Source organism: Etheostoma spectabile, chromosome 7 (assembly GCF_008692095.1).
Source record: "Etheostoma spectabile isolate EspeVRDwgs_2016 chromosome 7, UIUC_Espe_1.0, whole genome shotgun sequence".
In the NCBI taxonomy this organism is placed as follows: Eukaryota; Metazoa; Chordata; class Actinopteri; order Perciformes; family Percidae; genus Etheostoma; species Etheostoma spectabile.
The window spans coordinates 16,132,729-16,150,881 of NC_045739.1; the positions used below are offsets into that span (position 1 = coordinate 16,132,729).

An 18,153-nucleotide genomic window follows, 5' to 3' on the forward strand; every position below is an offset into this window, starting at 1 on the left:
AATAAAATCAATGTTTCAATTTAGGCTTGTTTTCATGACACAATCATTAAATGAAAAAAGACATCATGATTAAAACAAAACTGTAAATTCCATCTGGAGCATTCACACCCTGCACAACTCATTTTCATCACAGAAAAGTGGAGAACGATGTATCGCACTGATTTTAAGCAGTTGTCCCTTTGGCTTGGATTTACACAGAACTCTGCATGAGAAGCTTTTACATAGGAGTCTCCTGGGTGCTGCCGGAGAGATTCGGCTGTTCCTGCGGTGTCTCTCGAGGCAGGTTGAGTCGTGCTGCATCAAAGAGCAAAAATACCTTGAGGGTCTTTAAACGGTTGTTACGTGACACAGCTTCACCCGCCAGGTCTCAGAAATATCACTCGACTGATATGGTCTGGTTCAGACAGCACCAGGCACAAAGATACACAGATGACAACGTCACAGTCATGTACAGTGGATCACAAAACAGCACAATCTCCTGAAAGAGCCAATGACACTCATGACTGAGCTTTAGAAGTTGAACCACCAACTCTGAACCTTCATTTCTCCTAATTATCATCTTACATCAAATCTCTTCTCTTATAATAATCCCTTCCTCTATTTACAATCACTTTCTCCCTACTTTGATATTTCCCCTTCAATCACATGTCGCGGTTTTGATAATCTCAACAGGTGTATATTGACAGACCCCTGTCGTTGAACACAGAGTTGATGAGTGTGAGGAAAGGTTTCTGCGGGTAAATAAATTTGGGGATTCTTTTTTTTTTGTCTTTGTAGGGGGTAATGTCTAGCCCGGCTCCGCCCTCCTACGCACTTCCGCTCAATTTTCAAATATACGAGAGTCTGGTAAGACCAGGCTAGGTAATATCTCCCTCGGCAACGAACAAGACTGCACTCGCACCAACCTCACTCAAAACTGGACACAATTATAAAAAAGAAAAGAAAAAAGAAAACATCACAAGAGATTTCTTCTTCATCGCCAATGAAAAAGATACAAAATGTATAAAAATGTCATATACAGTTTTTTTTCTTTTAGACGGATGTTGTCTGGATCAAGCTGACGTCTGCGTTTGAAATCTGAGGAGTTTGTTTTTGTCTTTAACAGTTTTTAGGTAGTAGAGGTGGTTGACTCATCGTCCAAAGAAACGTCACAGATCATTGTAGGCGGTGGGACTTGAAAAAAACTTCATTTATACAGTACAAACTGCCCACGAGCACTCTTTTATCCTCATGGGTGCTCTGTCTGTCTTACTTTCTTTCAAACTCTGTTTCCTCTGTCCCAGGTTTGTTTTTAGTCCTCAAATGTCCCAGGGTGCACCAGTAGTTCAGGATCATACATGACCTTTGAACTTATCCCTGGTCTTCCAAGCACTGTCACAATGCATAAAGGGATATAGAGGCTGTCATCAAGACTGTCCTTCACTTCTGTTGGCTCTGAGGTGAAGGAAAGGAAAACGAGTCATTGATATGTTTAAACAGCAACCACTCTACTGATTGTAATTTCAATTACACATAATGATGAAAATACACAGGAGCACAATTACTGTATAATGAGCTGTCAAAGGCGAAAGGAAAAAGAGAGAGAAGGGGGACAAAACAAAACAGACACAGTGGACGAGAAGATTAAGAAGCTGAAAGGTTTGAAGTGGAACACAGGGAGCCGAGAATGATTGAGATAAAAAAATGGAAAAGAGGAAAAGAACAATAAGAAAGGTGAAGAGATGGGTTGAAGATAGGACAAGATCCCTATAGAGCTGCTGAGGAAGAAGGAATCCGGGGGAAATCAGGGGAAGAGAAAAGGAGGAGATGCAGGAAAGTAAAAGCCCCAAAATAATTCAGTTTACAGAGGATCAAAGACAATGAGGAGTTAAAAATGAAGCAGAAGATGTAAAATAGAAAAGGGAAAGGAGCGGAGGGTTATTCAGGGAAGATTTATTAACACGGCAGGACTTACTCGGTGTCAGGGGAGACTTCAGATATGCTCTGGGAGGTGGCTGACTGGGACGGGGAAAGGGAGGGTCCGTGGGCGGAGCCATTAGGCCCAGGGTTAGAGGCAGCGGGGGGAGGAGTGAGGACGGAGGAACTAAAGGATGCCAGGATGGAGGACAGAATATCCAGGTGTTCACTGGATGGCTGTCGACCCAGAGGGTTTGGATTGGAACCTGCAACCTGGGGGACAGTCTGTCCAGGGTACCTACATGGAGGTGCGGAGTCCAGTCGTCCTCTGCCATGAGCTGGGAGCTGCTCATGCTGAGGTTCCTCAGAGATCGGGGGAGGAGGGGAGGAGGAGGGAGGTTGATCGGGGTGCGAGGGCTGGCGGGGAGGCAGAGTGCGAAGCCACTCCCGACACGGCTGAGCCTGGGCTCCACCTCCGTTGGTCTCCAGCTGCTCTCTTGACCTACTGCTCATCAGCGCCCCCGCTAGGTGCTCGCGGGATGAGGCCTGCCGCCGAGGTAGCGAGTTCAGCTGCGACCTCGAGCTGCTGAGATATCCCTCCATTCCCGCTCCCCCATTTCCACTCAAGTCCTCCCTCGAGGCGTGGACGCTACCAGTGTGGTGGTTGTCCAGTCTGTCCCTGGATCCTGTCAAGTTCTCCCTGGATGAAGAGGCTCGCTGGTGATCCAGACCCAGGCCCCCGAGCCCTGCTCCTTGCCCAAGCTCTCTCCTCCTGGGTAAGAGATCCAAGTTGTCCCTGGAACCACGGGAGTCCAGTCTGTCCCTCGAACCCCCTACCGTTTGCCTCCCAAGTGGATCCCTGGACAGTTGCCTCCGAGACAGCGAGTCCAGGTGTTCCCTGGAAGAGTACCGGGAAGCAGGTTGAGAGAGAGAGCCGGAACCTCCACTGGCACCCGCTGTGGCAGAGTACATGCGACCGTACGAGGCTGCAGGAACACCCCGGTGACCCAAAGTAGAGGTTCGGTACCAGTTTAGCTCACTGGGGACCCGGCCCATGGTGGAAAGACCCTGGAGTGCTGGGGGACAACCGATCCGATTCTTCAGGATACCTGAGACAAGAACATAAGAAGGTGAGGCTCCATTAGAGGGGGAGACAGCACAAGAGAGTAAAAAGTACAGAAGGATACAGAGGGTTAAGGGTGAGGATGTAAAAGCAAGAGGTAGATGAATTGTTATGAGGGAAGAAGGGGATGAGAAGAGAAAGAAGTCATAAGAGGAAGAGAAATATGTGTGTGATGTGTGTGTGAATGTGCTTTATCTTCTAATAGGTTGACTAAAATGTCACTCATGCCTCCTGGCAAAATGAGTGATCTCCAACTTTGCCTGCATTTCTTACGACCTCACTCTCAGTGTGTCTTTGCATGAGTGGAGCACCTTTGTGTGTATGTGTATGTATGTCAGTTTTATATGTAGTATCCATACTGTTATGTACACAAAAAAGTGTCACCTATGCTTTTAGGACCAGAATTAGACCTTAACTGAAGCTACAGTGTTGTTGAAGTCATTCTGTATGCATCAGGGCCATTCAGCTGATTCCAGTTCTTTAGTGAGTTTTGTGTGTAAAAAACTCAGCACATGAGGTGATCAACAAAAAAAAAACATGAATTGTTGAAGTAAAACAAACAAAATCAGATTAAATGCAATGATATTTGTGAACTCTTCACATCATGTGACCTAGCAATGCTAGCACTGCTGCTCACACACCTCACATCTCCTCCATCTTTCTCCTGATCCTAATCCAAAGATTAGAATATTAAAAGTAGTGCTGTCAAACGATTAAAGTGTTTAATTGAGATTAATTGCATTAATGTCATTGTTAACTCAATTAATCACACATTTTTATCTATTCTAAATGTCCCTTGATTTCTTTTTGCTCCATTATTTTTTCTCATTTTAATGCTCTTATTAACATGGAAAAGTGGAATGGCTTGCTTTGTGCAAATTTTTTTTTTTTATTGGAAACCATCCATCCATCTTCATCCGCTTATCCGGTATCAGGTTGTGGGGGCAGCAGCTCCAGCAGGGGACCCAAAACTTCCCTTTCCCGAGCCACATTAACCAGCTCGGACTGTGGGATTCCGAGGCGTTCCCAGGCCAGGTTGGAGATATAATCTCTCCACCTAGTCCTGGGTCTTCCCCGAGGCCTCTTCCCAACTTGACGTGCCTGGAACACCTCCCTAGTGAGGCGCCCAGGAGGCATCCTTACCAGATGCCCAAACCACTTTAACTGGTTCCTTTCAACGCAAAGGAGCAGCGGCTCTACCCCGAGCTCCTCTCGGGTGACTGAGCTTATCAGCCCACTCAAAACGTTATTACTCTTTGGCCGGCTAGCAAGCCAAAATAAGTGTTGTTTTGTTTCTGGTCTAGCTAGACCCGGTGCAATGTTGTAGTTTTTCTAACGTTACTAGTCGTTGCAACAGCATGTGTTAAAAACTACAACATTTTCTAGGCAAAAAAGAAGAACGTTAGTCTGGCAATAAAAAAATTGACACCGTTAAAATGTGTTTGCGTTTCCGCCGTTAATAATGGGTTTAACTGACAGCACTAATTAAAAGGGAATCCCAAATAATAGTGTGTCCTTAGATTATATGTATTTGTGTTTCTCTCACCCTTGCGGTGCCTGTGTGGCTGGGTGAGGCCATTCTCGTCTCCACTGGTCAGCGCTGCGTCAGGCTGGTTGTTGTTAGCAGCGTCCTTGCTGTAATCTGACCCCAGAGGGCGCTCTGAGCCCCACTTCTGAAGGCTGTGTGTCTCACACTCTTCTAAAGCTGGCCAGTAGGACAGCAGGTCATTGCCATCCAGGTCTGTAAGGTCACACAAGGAGAATTAATACTTTCTAGTTACTCATTAAATCATCATTACAACATCCATGTTGTCACATCAGGTCATGACTCTATTGACCAATGACTTTTGAGGAAACACCAGTTAACACAAGATATGAACAACTGCATATATGTTCTTATGCCTCATATTCATCCTTTCAATTTCAAGCATTGTGCTTAATTTTTCAGCCGCCAGAGCATCCCAACAAACACAAAACAGATGTCTGTATAAAAAATAGCAGATGTCAACAAACAAATAGCATATGTTCATTATGAAATTAGCCAGCCAGGGCTAATTAAAAGAGACATATTGGTAGAGGATGTATCAGACTAGTGCAAATACCCTATGAACCAGCAAGGTTCATGGTCTTAATGGGTAAAGCACTCAATGGTGCTGTTAAACATGTTAGTATGCTCTGTGACAACATCAACCCTTTAGGCCAATGTTTCTCAAACTTTTTTCAATATTATACCCCCTTTGAATTGCTTTTTTAAGCAAAGTACCATTTGACCGGCACAAAACATTTTTGGTAGGAAAAAAAAGTCTAGAAAGAGGTACAACACAGCCCCAGCAGTGATAGATTCACATAACAACAACCTTTTTTTAAACAAAAACATTTAAATGCTACATTTCAAATGTTTCAAATCCATCACTTAATTCATTCGTTATCATAGTATAATTATTTTCGGAATTATGCATGAATTATTTCTAAATTAGCATTTTTGCAAAACTTTCACATACCCCCTGCAGTACTCCAAAGTACCCCTAGGGGTACACATACCCCCATTTGAGAAACACTGCTTTAGGCCAACCAAGTGTCATTTGGAAAATCACACAGCCAAGTGTTAGGTCACCCACACGTTATCAAGATTTCATCAGTGTTGTCATTAAGGCTGTGACTAAAGACTCCTTCCATTATAATCTGTCAAGATTTCTTTCAATTAAAGTCAATCATTAAAATCCAAAAATAGTAAGCCCGAACTAAGTGACATCTTCACATTGCTTGTTTTCCCAGATCAACCCAAAAATATTACATTTACAATTATATTTTTGCTTGATAAATTACTTGACAATTAATCCAATATCAAAATTATTGCAGAATAATTTCTGTCTATCAAAAAATTAAATAATAATCATGATTCATTCCAGCTATAAAATACATGACGTTGCACTATCAATGTTAAGCGGTTACTTTGACAACCACATATTGTTCTAATTGTTAGAGTTTTTGTAAGTTTTTTTTTCGTTCATTGTAACATGTTTTTAAAACATGCAACAAGAAAAGGTTATGCAAATCCATTTATTGTTATTGTTTTGTCTTTTTCAGCTGTCTAGTTAACATTTACTCAGTAATGCACATTCCTTGCACAGTCCTCCAACACTGGCAAGTTGACGGCTCTCCTGAATCAATGAGGGCTTTAATGCTTTGACTGCAATCTTCAAACTGTGACCTTTCAGTAAAAAGCTGCTGCGGCCCTTCAGTTTCACTGCACTGATGAATTGATTGGACTGTTCCGGCCATCTGGATCCTGATAGCTTTGGTCCACGTTTAACCCTGAATAGGGTTCATGCAATCGAGATGGCTTGTAAAGCTAATAATTGATTACTTGTATGTATCTGACGTTTACCCTTTTCTCACAGTGAAATCTTTCACTGAGCACTCTATATGCATGACATTTACATCACATACTTTAAAGTGCATAAACTCATTTATTATGCATGATATTATTTCATGTGTATCTGAAGAAAAAAGTTATTGATTAATGACTAGTGCCACTGACATTTTCTCTTGTTGTATCCGTGGGGTTAGTTTGTGCCTACACATGTACGTGTCTACATATCTGAGATAAAAGAGTAGTGGACTTTCTACGGCTGGGACCTACATTGTTTGACTCTGCTGGCTGGCAGGGGTCTGTCTGTTTTCACTCTATACTTGTGTGGTTTTCATCCCACAGACCAAAGACATGCAGGCCAGGTTAACTGGCTACTCTTACCATAATTGCCCAAAGGTGTTAACGTGTGTACACAGTTTGCCCAAATATGTTGTACCTAGAGACCTGACTCACACAATGTGAGGTGGGATACACTGGCCATCATGACTCTGCAACGGTTAAACGTGTACAGATAATGGATAGGGGCCTAAATTAAACCAAAGTCTTAATGAACCAAATCTGCCAAACCATCATCAGTTTGCCTTTAGACTCAATCAATAAATCAAGTGTCCTTGAGCAAGACAATTAAACATAACTGGCTTTATAACTGTGAGAAGAAAATCACTTGAAAATCACTAAAGTGCTCATCTACCTTTGGTGCCGTTGTGGGTGGGCTCTGTGAGCAGACGCTCGCTGTGATTGGAGCGTTTGAATCGCCGCTGGATGCGCCCACGGAGTCGGACGTTGTCCTCGCTCTCAGAAGAAGGAATGGAGAGACTGCGCTCCTCCTCCATGGAGAGGTCTGAGTCTGAGTCAGAATCCTCACCTGGAAAAAGAAGGAGAGAGAGGAAAAGATAGAAAGGAGCCAGAGAAGAAACAAGTGGAGGGAAGGAAAAAAAGAATAAACGGTTGTTATTCGTCATTGTGGTGTGAGCTTAATCTTTATTGAAATTTATATGGAGAGTGAAAACAAAGGAAAGAAATACAGAAAAAAGGGGTGATGAAATGGCGAATGTGTCACTACTGCTGGTGAAGAGTGTGCTTTTATGTCCGTGGTTGTGTTTGAGTATTCACCTCCGTCTCTGTGGAACATGGCAACGTCCAGGTCTGTTGCTCCAGTGTGGATGATGTTTTGTTCCAGAGTCTGACGAGCCAAAAGATTTTCTCTAACAGGCAAAAAGGAGAGAAGTGAGGACACACACACAGAGTATACTGTATGAGCAGTCACAAAAGCTGATACAGATTAAACACACACACACACACACACACACACACACACACACACACACACAAAGACACCAACAGTCACTCTCAGAGTACATTAGTGTTACTCCACATCCACTACACTACAGTACATCCTTCCATCCCATCTTCTTCATCTTTACCCCACTGACCCACAAAAAGCGTGACAGGGTTTTTGTTAGTGAGGAAATGTTCTCCCTGAAGCAACTTTATCCCAAATCAGAATCACAGAGAATCAACCTGACATATTCCTTTTATACATAGTTGATATGCCAACAACAGTCATGGTGTGGACGTATGTTCATCCAAATTCATTTCTAGCTTGTTGGTAAAAGTTGAAATGTGTGTGTTTGTGTCCGCATTATGTGTGTCTGTGTAAACTTTTTTTATATTTATATACCTGGCAGAGCTGACGGAGGAGATGGTGGAGGTTCCCAGAGTGATTCGGTGCAGCCCGCTCTGCTCCAACAGAGATGCGTTGTGATAGGGGTTCTGAGCCTGAACACACACACACAGACACACAAAACAAACAAGATTAAGAGAAAGACATCAACCATTACAGTGAATAGTACAAAACATAGCCATTTATCTTCTATTGATGAAAAATAACATTTCCTTCCCTCAGCGCCGGGAAAAACTCTGGACACTTGGCGGAGCATTGTGGACTTTATTTTTTACTTTTTTCTTTTTTTGGTCCTGGGACGCCTTATTATGTCCCAGTGTAGTGTTTGTAACTATTTGTACATGTTTGTTTTCTGAATTTAAAACAATAAATAAACAAATAAAAATTTGATCACAAAAAAAAACATTTCCTTCTTCATGATGCATTTTGAATATGGAAAAAAGTGCATTGAATTGTCTGTACCACATACTGCACTGTATCAAGAGTCAAAATCCCACCCTCATTATAGGCTACCTTGTGCTCCTCTAGTTCCATAACTCATCTTAAGGACTTCTTTCTGACACTGAGGTTTTCTATCCATATTATAAGAAAAATAGTACTTACTATAATAGGTGGTTAAAATTTAAGAACCTTCTCAAGACTTTTTTTCAGAATTCAAAAACAACCCAGTGATATTTTACTACAGCTTCACGAGACTCTTGGGAGTGATTATAGTTATTGAGTGCTGACCGGAACATATAAAAATAAAAAGGAGGCAAAGCTTGTAGAGCAGAAGCTAGCCTGGAAATACAGCAAGATTTCAGCTTAGTATACTGCATTAGGTCACTGTAGTTATAAATAATGTATTACACAGTATGAGTCACATAGGCGAAAGGATGCTAATAGGTGCTCATTTGTGTCTAATAGTAGTTTTGGAAAGCTACAGTCATTTTGCCCCAGATGACTCAGTAAAGGATAGGAAGAGCTTCAGAGGTAATGGGGTTAAAAGGGTGGAATGAACTATGTACTGTATTAACTAACATGCCTTTTGAGAGACACACACACACACACACACACACACACACACACACACACACACAGTGTGCTGAGCTATGACCTAAAACACACACAAGTTGGTAGAGTGAAGAAAAGATGTGAAGACAGGCATGCATATACACACACGCACACACGCAAGCACATAATAGGCACTGCACAAGGCTTTTATTGAAGTGGGTTAAAGAGCAGGCAGGGCTCCACTGGTCAGTATATATTGTTTTATCTGGGTCAGCAACAAACCCTGGAGGTAGGAGAGAGGAAAGGGAGGACAAAAAAGATGGATGGATGGATGGATAGAGTGAAGGGGGAATGGAGGGCAGAAGGGCTTTTGTGTAGGTCTAGTAATGGACACAGTGATAGTACATCTATAAAAGATAATACTGTAGAATAAGACATAGCAAACAGCTTTGGAAAAATGCAGCAAGACAATTTACAGCCCCAAATAATGGTCTTAGATTCAACCTGAAAAATTGTTAGTTTGCAATAAGGACCATCATATTATAATGTCATAATAACATTTGTTCCCAAATTAACATTTCATGTACATGGTTAAAAAATTCAATCTTTACTTACACAATGTGCTATGTAAATGATTGCATAGTAATGTCAGTTCAAACCAAGATACCAGACGACATAAAAACTTTTAGGTTCTGCAGAGACAAGCTGCAGCAGTACAAATACCCAATCGGAGGCTGTATGTGCATATAACTCACAGTGTTCTGTGGTGGTCTTGGTGGGTCTTCTCCAGGGCTCTTCTTACCCAAACAGGCTACGCTCCAGGCCTCCTTGACCTCGGAGTTGAACACAGTGAAGGCCAGCATCACCGACAGACCCTGGGTAAGAGACACAGATACAAGTCTTTTCCTTTGGACACAAACTAGATTCTTTTTATTTGAGCAATAACAAAAACAACTATTATTTGGCCAGCATTTTGTAAGAAAAACATTATAACTAACACTATTAACTGGATGGAAGTTGAATGAGTGCTAGAGTAAACCAACATTTATTTGTCTAAACATACACTTTCGTTCAAACACACGTTCACACCTGCACTAGACAGAGGACGTTGAATATGTAGTAGAAAGCCAGGATGCTGTTGTTCACAGCCATCAGACCACATAGCCAGGTGGAGGTGGCCACCAGCAACAGTAAGAAGGCATTGCGAACAGTAGCACTGGAGAGAGAAACACAGAGGTCAGTGGGGGAGAAGGTTAGACCAGAGGTGTACACTAATAAAATACTGTAGGCTTACATAACATGATGGAAACATCTCTTAAGCTTGAATTAAAGCAAAACTTAATTTCTACTTAAACATGAGAAGTGCAATAATAAAACATTGGGATTAAATGCCATGATAAAAAATAGCCAACAAAGTAGCCTTTTGAAAATGAGAAGTCATTTTACAATGGTGGTTGGGTACTTACATGACAGGGAGCTTCTTGGTCTCCTTCTGAGAGGGATTGCAGGACATCTTGGCTACAATCATGAAAATGCCTCCATTCATCTGGATAGGGGGAAATCAATACAAAAAGTAAGGCAACATTTTGTAATGCATTTCAGCTAAGCCAATAATGCCCTTAGTAACATCAGTGATGAGGATAAACAGATAAAACAAAATCAATCTGGATAAAATCGTCATCTACGAGGGAAAAAAGGTTAAAGACAAAGTCTATGAACTGCTCTGTTTTGGTTCCTTTACTTAACCCTTGTGTTGTCTTCTTGTCTACCATGAAAAAAAGTTGCTTTTTCTGACATTTTTGTCACTTTTTCAATTTTGTGATTGATTTTTTTTTTAAATGTTTTTTCCAAAGTTATTCGATATTTCCAATGTTGAGATTTTCAGCTATTTTGAAGGCCCATTTTTTGTGATGAAAAAACTGAAAATGGGTCAAATTTGACCCAAGGACAACATTAGGGTTAAACAGTATAAGAAAATAGACAAATCCGTGATTGAAAGAAAAGTAACCGCTGAATAAAATAATTAGTACAAAAGAAGCAAAGGCACAACAAAAGGACGGAAAGAATAAAGGTAATGAATACAGGTATGAATAAAGTGAATAAAAGTGTATAATGAATAACACTGATTAATAACTACACTGCACTGAGTTATTCATAAGCATGGTAAAACTCTGGCCCAGCGTCCTGTCTAACATGTTGCAGTGAGGTTGTAAAGTGTTGGCTTTAGGTTAGTAACAAATAAAATTTCAATGTACCAGAGTTCAAGCGGGTCGTCTTTGTAAAATTCCAATTATGACTGATGATATGATTTGACTATTTTGGGGAGGGTAACCCGCCAACAATTCAAGGCAGTAAAGAAGTAGAAGAAGTTTACCTGAGGATGATACCAAGCCTGGTAAGCAGAGTTAAGCTGATCTGCACTAGGTTTTATGATATGATATTATATGATATATAATCTTTTATTGAGTAACAAAACTGGAATCAGTGCTCCTTTTGAAACCATATGAGCTGAACACTCATCCAACAGTATACCCTACGATTCCCTATCACATGCCTGTTCACACTATATATTTACTCAAGTTTGAGTGCATACATTAGCATTTACATTAACTACAGGATATCAGACAGACAGAGAGACAGTTACCAGTATGACGATGGCTATAGGACCGGCAAAGCTCCAGATGAGTTTGTCATAGATGGAGATCCAACAAAAGTCTGGGTTCCCATAACCCTCTGGGTCCAAGCCCACTGCAAGGCCTGCAGTGCAGAGACACACAGTCAGACGACTCAGGAAGAGAGAAGCAACACAGGATGTGATAGCATGTAATTATCTAAATGACAGTCACAGGAAATGTCAAAGACATAGCAGAACACATCCAAATTAATGCTAGGTATTCATCTTTTTAATCATTAGTTCTTTTAAAATAATTATTTCAGGTGACAACACATCATGTTGAAGGTTTTCAGCTCTTTGGAAACAGTGGCTGTAAATGTATGATTACATTGGTGTGCCTTCAGAGATGTCTATATATGTTTTCAATTTATTTATCAATTCCCAGTGCTGATTTGTATCACTGATGCTTCGGATATATAACTATCTAACATTATATTGGTCAATGTTGTAACAATTTTGTATTTATTCTACATTGATATCTACCTGATCCTCTCAGGTTAGAATCTATCTTAATAAAAATATTCTTTTAATGACCCTGCTGTTTTCGGGTATTGATCATCAAGTTATTTTTTATTTATCCACACAACTTACAAACTACATCTCCATGATTGTGCCAGAAGATCCTGTCAAGGTTCTGACAGTCATGGGTATAAAGATTTTTTAAATTGGATACCAAAAGTAAGAGAGACAGGAAGAGCCTAAATAAAGACGGAACACACAACACAGGAAGAAGACATGCAGCCTGTGTGTGTGTGTGTGTGTGTGTGTGTGTGTGTGTGTGTGGTGTGTGTGTGGTGTGTGTGTGTGTGTGGTGTGTGTGTTTGTGTGTGTGTGTTTGTAGAAAAATGCAGACAGATAGAAAAAAGCAGACAGATATTACTTACTTACTGTATGTGTCAAGAAAGAAACTACTTCTTGCATCTGTGCCTGTGTGTGTGTGTGTGTGTGTGTGTGTGCTTTACTATCTCTGTATTAAAATGTCACAGAAACCTGTTTAATACAAGTGTCAATAGGACACCTTATCTACACAGCCAGACTCTTTGCTAATGTGTGTGTGATGTGTGGTTCTGCGCACATACATGACTTGTGGGATGTCAAGAATGTATAAATGTGGCAAGGACATGTTTGACTGTCTGTGTGTACATGGATGCATTGACATGTTTCTGACAAATATCACAGAGATCTTATGTGTCTTTGTGCGTATGTGTGTGTCACCTGTGATAATGGCGGGCACGCCCCAGCCGATGGCGTAGTAGAACCTCATGGCACCATAGTTAATGTTGCGTTGCTCAGTTTGCATACGGTAGATATGAAGGCCCTCCACGAACATCCACGCAAAAGTGGACATGAAGAAGTAATGCAGGAGAATGGCGACGACTGTGCAAAGGAACTGAAGGGGGAGAGAAAGAGAATAATTAAAGGAAGGAAGGAGAAAGAAGGAAGGGAAAGATTACAGAAAGAATAGAAAGGAATGAGAAGAGAAGCAGGAAGGAAGCAAGGAAAGGAGAGATAAGGAAAAAAATGTAAAGAAGCCTCTCAAAATTACAACACAACAGGTGTCAGCAATGAAGAAACAAGCATTTGTGATTTAATTACCAACGTGACTAATAAACAGAGATTATGGCAGCGTGTTAAAATATGTGTCAAGGAAATGTGCAAAAAACTGATATGAATGTAAATTAATGTTGTTAATGTGCTGAATTATAGTAATAACACCCAAGACTGCGTTCTTAACTTCGATTGTGAGTCCACATAGTATAGAACACCCTCACAGGTAATGTGGTTGTCATAGTAGTTATGTGTGTAAAAGCCTGAAAGTGTTTATGTAACAATATATTTAAAATATTGTAATTCATAAATATGTAACGTGTTTCCTGGTTTTAAGAGGAATTATCCGCTCAGTTGAAGCATTTTTACTCCAATTGTAAAAGGTAAATTCTCTGCCACCATTTTTTTGACCAGGACCAAACAAAACAAATTGGCAGTACCAAACAGATTTTTTCTGGCACCTATAGCACATTGCGCATCACCACAAGCCTGTAAACATAGAGGCTTCAATGAAGAGAAGGGAGAGCACTACAGCGCTTGGGAGTGCTTCAAACCTATTTTATACATTTATTATGTTTAAATCTCACAGAAGAAAGTAGCAGCAATTGTGATGCTTGTAAAATCAAATGAGAATCAAAGTCATTCAAAAAATATTTGAAGTCAAAGTTTTTTGAAAATTAAATTCTGAACAGTGTGAATCAAGATCATGATTTTTTTGTTGAAGGCCTAGCGGCCACTCAAAGTTCTCTACACTTGAGGCGCGCACGCACACACACGCACACACACACACACACACACACACACACACACACACACACACACACACACACACACACACACACACACACACACACACACACACACACACACACACACTCACACGTGGCCTTGGCTACAATACAGAATGCCCCTGCTCATTAGATAAACATTCACAGCAGTTTTGGAGTTCAGTATCTTGCTAAAAGACATTTTGACATAAGGGCCCTATTTTAACGGTCTAAGCGCACGTTGTGCAGCACATGGCGCTGGTGCGTTAAGGGTGGAAAAAAGGGCCCGTGCACCGGGCGCATGGTTCAAAAGGGTTGTACTTCTCTTATAGGTGTGTTTTGTGTGTAACATGCAACAAACCAATCAGATTGTCATCTCCTATTCCCTTTAAAAGCCAAGCACATTTGTACCTTGGCACATTGCTATAAGGATTTGCACTGTAATATTTTTATTTGTAATCTTTTGCATAGTGTGCGCTCGCTGTGCACTTGCTCAGGCACATTTTACTATTGTGTTAAAATAACAATGAAATGCTGTGCTATTGACTTTCGACCAGGTTTTTTGTTGGTAAATGGAGCAATCACTATGTCACGCAATATGCCAAGAAATTACCTGAACACACCTCCCTGTAAGACCAGCAAGCCCATGGGCGCAAAGATGGGCGCAGGTGCTATTTAAATGGCGTGGGCGCTGGATGGTCTTAAAATAGCAAAGACGGGTGCCAGATAGGGCCCGTAGACTACCTTAGGAGAGATATTGTTAAAATGTCAGCTTGGTCCATGGTTGATTTATTTATATTTAGAAATATTCATTAAACAGTATTGATGGACATGGAAAACTGTATTTATTGCCATAGATGACGCTCTAAGAATGCTGAAAGGATGTCAAATCAGTGCTAAAAGGTGGTGTAATTTACCAAAAAATAAATATCTGAGCTCCATTCAATATCATGGTTTAGATAGATGGTTTCAGTATATTATCAGGAAAAATCCCAGTACATTTTGCCAGGGCAGATGATTCCAAATCACTTGTCAGTTAAGTGATGGTGCTTGGTTTGGCAGTAATGCTCATTTTCCCCATGAATAATGCAGAATATTAGCATTTTAAGCCATCTGAGAAATTACCCTCAGGCTGCATTCAAGCATGTCTGAAGTGGTTTATTTGAACTCTGGGGCCTTCTGTCTGTCTTGTTTAACCAGATGAGAAAGATTCCATTCAAACTCAAGTGGCTCTGCAATACAGCATGTACACATCTGAAAGTGCAAGTCACTATCTTCTAAGAGAACTGTTGGGCTGTTTGTTAGAAGTAAAAACCAAATCTAAACAACAACTTCAAACCGCACGGGTTTGTAAGTTAAAATTGATGGAGTCTGGGAACTGACAGCTGTCTTTCAAAGCCATGCATTTAATACCAAGTATAACAAATTTAAGTGAGAACAAACAGTATGGTATGATTTATTCATGTGTTCTTAACCTGTATAAACACCAGAGAGGAGGATTAGAGCTTAACAGGCTCAAGATGTCCCTCCTGTTTTGGCTTAAATTGCAAGGACTTAAATCAGATATGCTTTGACGCTTCCTCTCTGTCACAATCTTTGGGGGTACACTTGACAAATACTCTGTCTAATGAACAAGCTTCTTGTGAGTCCATACAAGTTTGTATCAACTTTGGCTCCGTTATAATTGTGACAGCAGCCTGCCAACAGAACAGACACCTTAACATTCATAACGGTCACCGAAAGGTTTGGCGTGTCTTCATGTTGTAACTGAACATTATTCACAATTACCTCACACACATACAAGTGAAATGCTTTCATACACACTAGTGAAAGTTATACTCTCACATACTATACTGAAACCTTATGCACACACAACTAAAATACTCATAAACACTACTGAAACACTCATAAACGCAACTGCAATGCTCTCATAAACGCTACTGAAACGCTCTCACGCGCAAGACTGAATCGCATGTACTCAACTCAAACAGGAATTCACTCTCAATAGTGTATATGAGAATGTTTCGGTATAGCACGTGAGTGTGTTTCAGTAGTGTTTATGAAAGCTTTTCAGTAGTGTTTGTGAGAGGATTTCACAGAAAGGCACTTGAACAGGAAATTGGTGAAAACAGTAAAGTGGCTGGGAAAAAATCCCTGTCCAGGATTCCAACAAAGGTCTCGCACATTAAAGTTGATATTACCCACTGAGCTTTTCAAATGTTGTAGTTTGCTGGTGATCTTGCAATTTATGTATCTAAACAGGCCCTGTCTTTCTGAATTAATGAGTCATTGGCTTATTAGTTCCGAAAATAGGGAGCTCTGTTTTTCTGAATTAGGGATATAGGGATATCACAGACATACACATGTACACACACACACACACACACACACACACAGACACGGAATCAAAACACTGCAAGTTACACACTAAAAGACAGAAAGACTAAAATACGTGTGCAAACAAACACACAGGACCGCTGCAAGCACTAACGTGCTCTTCCAAGCATGATGTACATAAATTAGAGAACATATTGTTCAGCTAGAAGTAACCAGTCCCACTGTAAGAGCCGTACAGTTGACAGAGTGGGTGATACAGCTTAATTAATTGAATTTTACGCTGAGTGAGCACGTATATGCAGTACCCTCCGACTTGCTGCTCTTTAAACACACACATACACATTTGTGATGTAACAAAAGAAAAAGAGAATGTTTTCAGGAGAGAGGAGGGAAACATAAGAACAAGGTCAGAGGAGAAGGAAAAATGTAGGAAGCATAATAGGAAGAGGACTTACAGTTAAAAAAAAAAGCAGCAACAAACACACGTGATGTACAGGGGCACGAAGTGAGCAGGACGGAGTGATACAGAGGGCAAATAGTAGAAGTAAGGGAAAAAGACAGAGATGTCTTGATACATTTTTTAGAGCTGTATCAGAGAAGAAGGACATAGGCAGTTTCCAACTACTAGCCACAATTTGGAGGTGAGTACACCTTCAAATCCGCAAAAGGTGTTAAAATAAGACAGATATAAGGTAAAGCAAATGCTTGATCATTCCCAAACCTGCAAGTTGGGAACTGGAGGAATGGCAAAGAACCTAAAGACATTACAGAATTAACAGGACTAAAGAAACACAAGCCCACAACCCGCCACCAGTATTTACCTGTTGTTCAGTGTGATTGACCCCGAGCAGAAACACCAGCTCCGACAAAAACATGGCCGCTGCTGTGTTTGAATGTATGCTTCTGGTGTTGGACTTGAGACCTCGGAGGCATGAGAGCACCAGGACAGTGAGGAGGAGGGCCAGCATGGAGAAGCACAGAGAAGAGTATGTGACCAGAGCCAGCGTATCCAGATCCCCCTCCAACTGCTGCTCATAGAGAGATGCGGAAAGGAAGAGAGGGTATTATTGAATGCATATCATTTTGGTGGGAGCAGATGTAAAAAAAAAATTTAAACATCCCATATCCCCAAAAAAATCATGAAAAGTAACACTGTCTAACTGTAATTAATTCAATGTAAACTATCCATATTTGGAGAACTTGAACTTGACTGTAAGCCATGAGGTTTCTGATGCCACAAGTTTCCCACCTCAAACATTTAGTCACTTAGTATGCAGGGGTGCAATGGGCAGGGGGTTTGCATTAAACCATGAAAACCTTCTACAGCTGTAACAAGGCTTCCTTTAGCTTTCAGAATGTCAGGCAGGATTTAATTCTATGGGATTTCAGACTTTTACACTGACTAAATCCAGCAATTACCAGCTGAAATGTTCAAATGGAAAAAGCAGGAAAACCGACACAGCAAGATCACTGATAGGAGATGTACAATTAATCCACTACATGCCTCATTATGTTAGAGAGGCATATTAATTTAATTATTATAAATATGTGGATTACATATACAGTATGTGGGTATTTTTCACTGACAGATCACTAACCTCTCTGTGTGAACTGTCCATCAACACGCCAAAGGTGCCCAGTCTCTGACACTGACAGCGGACATGTGAGGTATTCCTGTACACCACCATACAGTCCCTGACTGTCCAACAACCTCCTATCTCATACCTGCAGAGAGAGAGAGAGAGAGAGAGAGAGAGA

At 40.9% G+C, this 18,153-nt stretch overlaps 1 protein-coding gene across 1 annotated transcript in view; it reads right to left on the reverse strand.

Annotated features, from left to right (window-relative positions):
- Positions 1-18,153, reverse strand: part of celsr3 (cadherin, EGF LAG seven-pass G-type receptor 3) — a 95,040-nt gene that overhangs the window by 2,077 nt on the left and 74,810 nt on the right. Inside the window, 13 exon segments of the mRNA XM_032520957.1 lie at positions 1-1,434; positions 1,955-3,005; positions 4,566-4,760; positions 7,084-7,257; positions 7,506-7,597; positions 8,074-8,171; positions 9,825-9,944; positions 10,159-10,285; positions 10,536-10,615; positions 11,714-11,826; positions 12,959-13,133; positions 17,217-17,423; positions 17,994-18,120. The exon segment at positions 1-1,434 is cut by the window's left edge and continues 2,077 nt beyond it. Coding sequence (XP_032376848.1) covers positions 1,407-1,434; positions 1,955-3,005; positions 4,566-4,760; positions 7,084-7,257; positions 7,506-7,597; positions 8,074-8,171; positions 9,825-9,944; positions 10,159-10,285; positions 10,536-10,615; positions 11,714-11,826; positions 12,959-13,133; positions 17,217-17,423; positions 17,994-18,120 — 2,587 coding nt within the window. The 3' untranslated portion in view covers positions 1-1,406.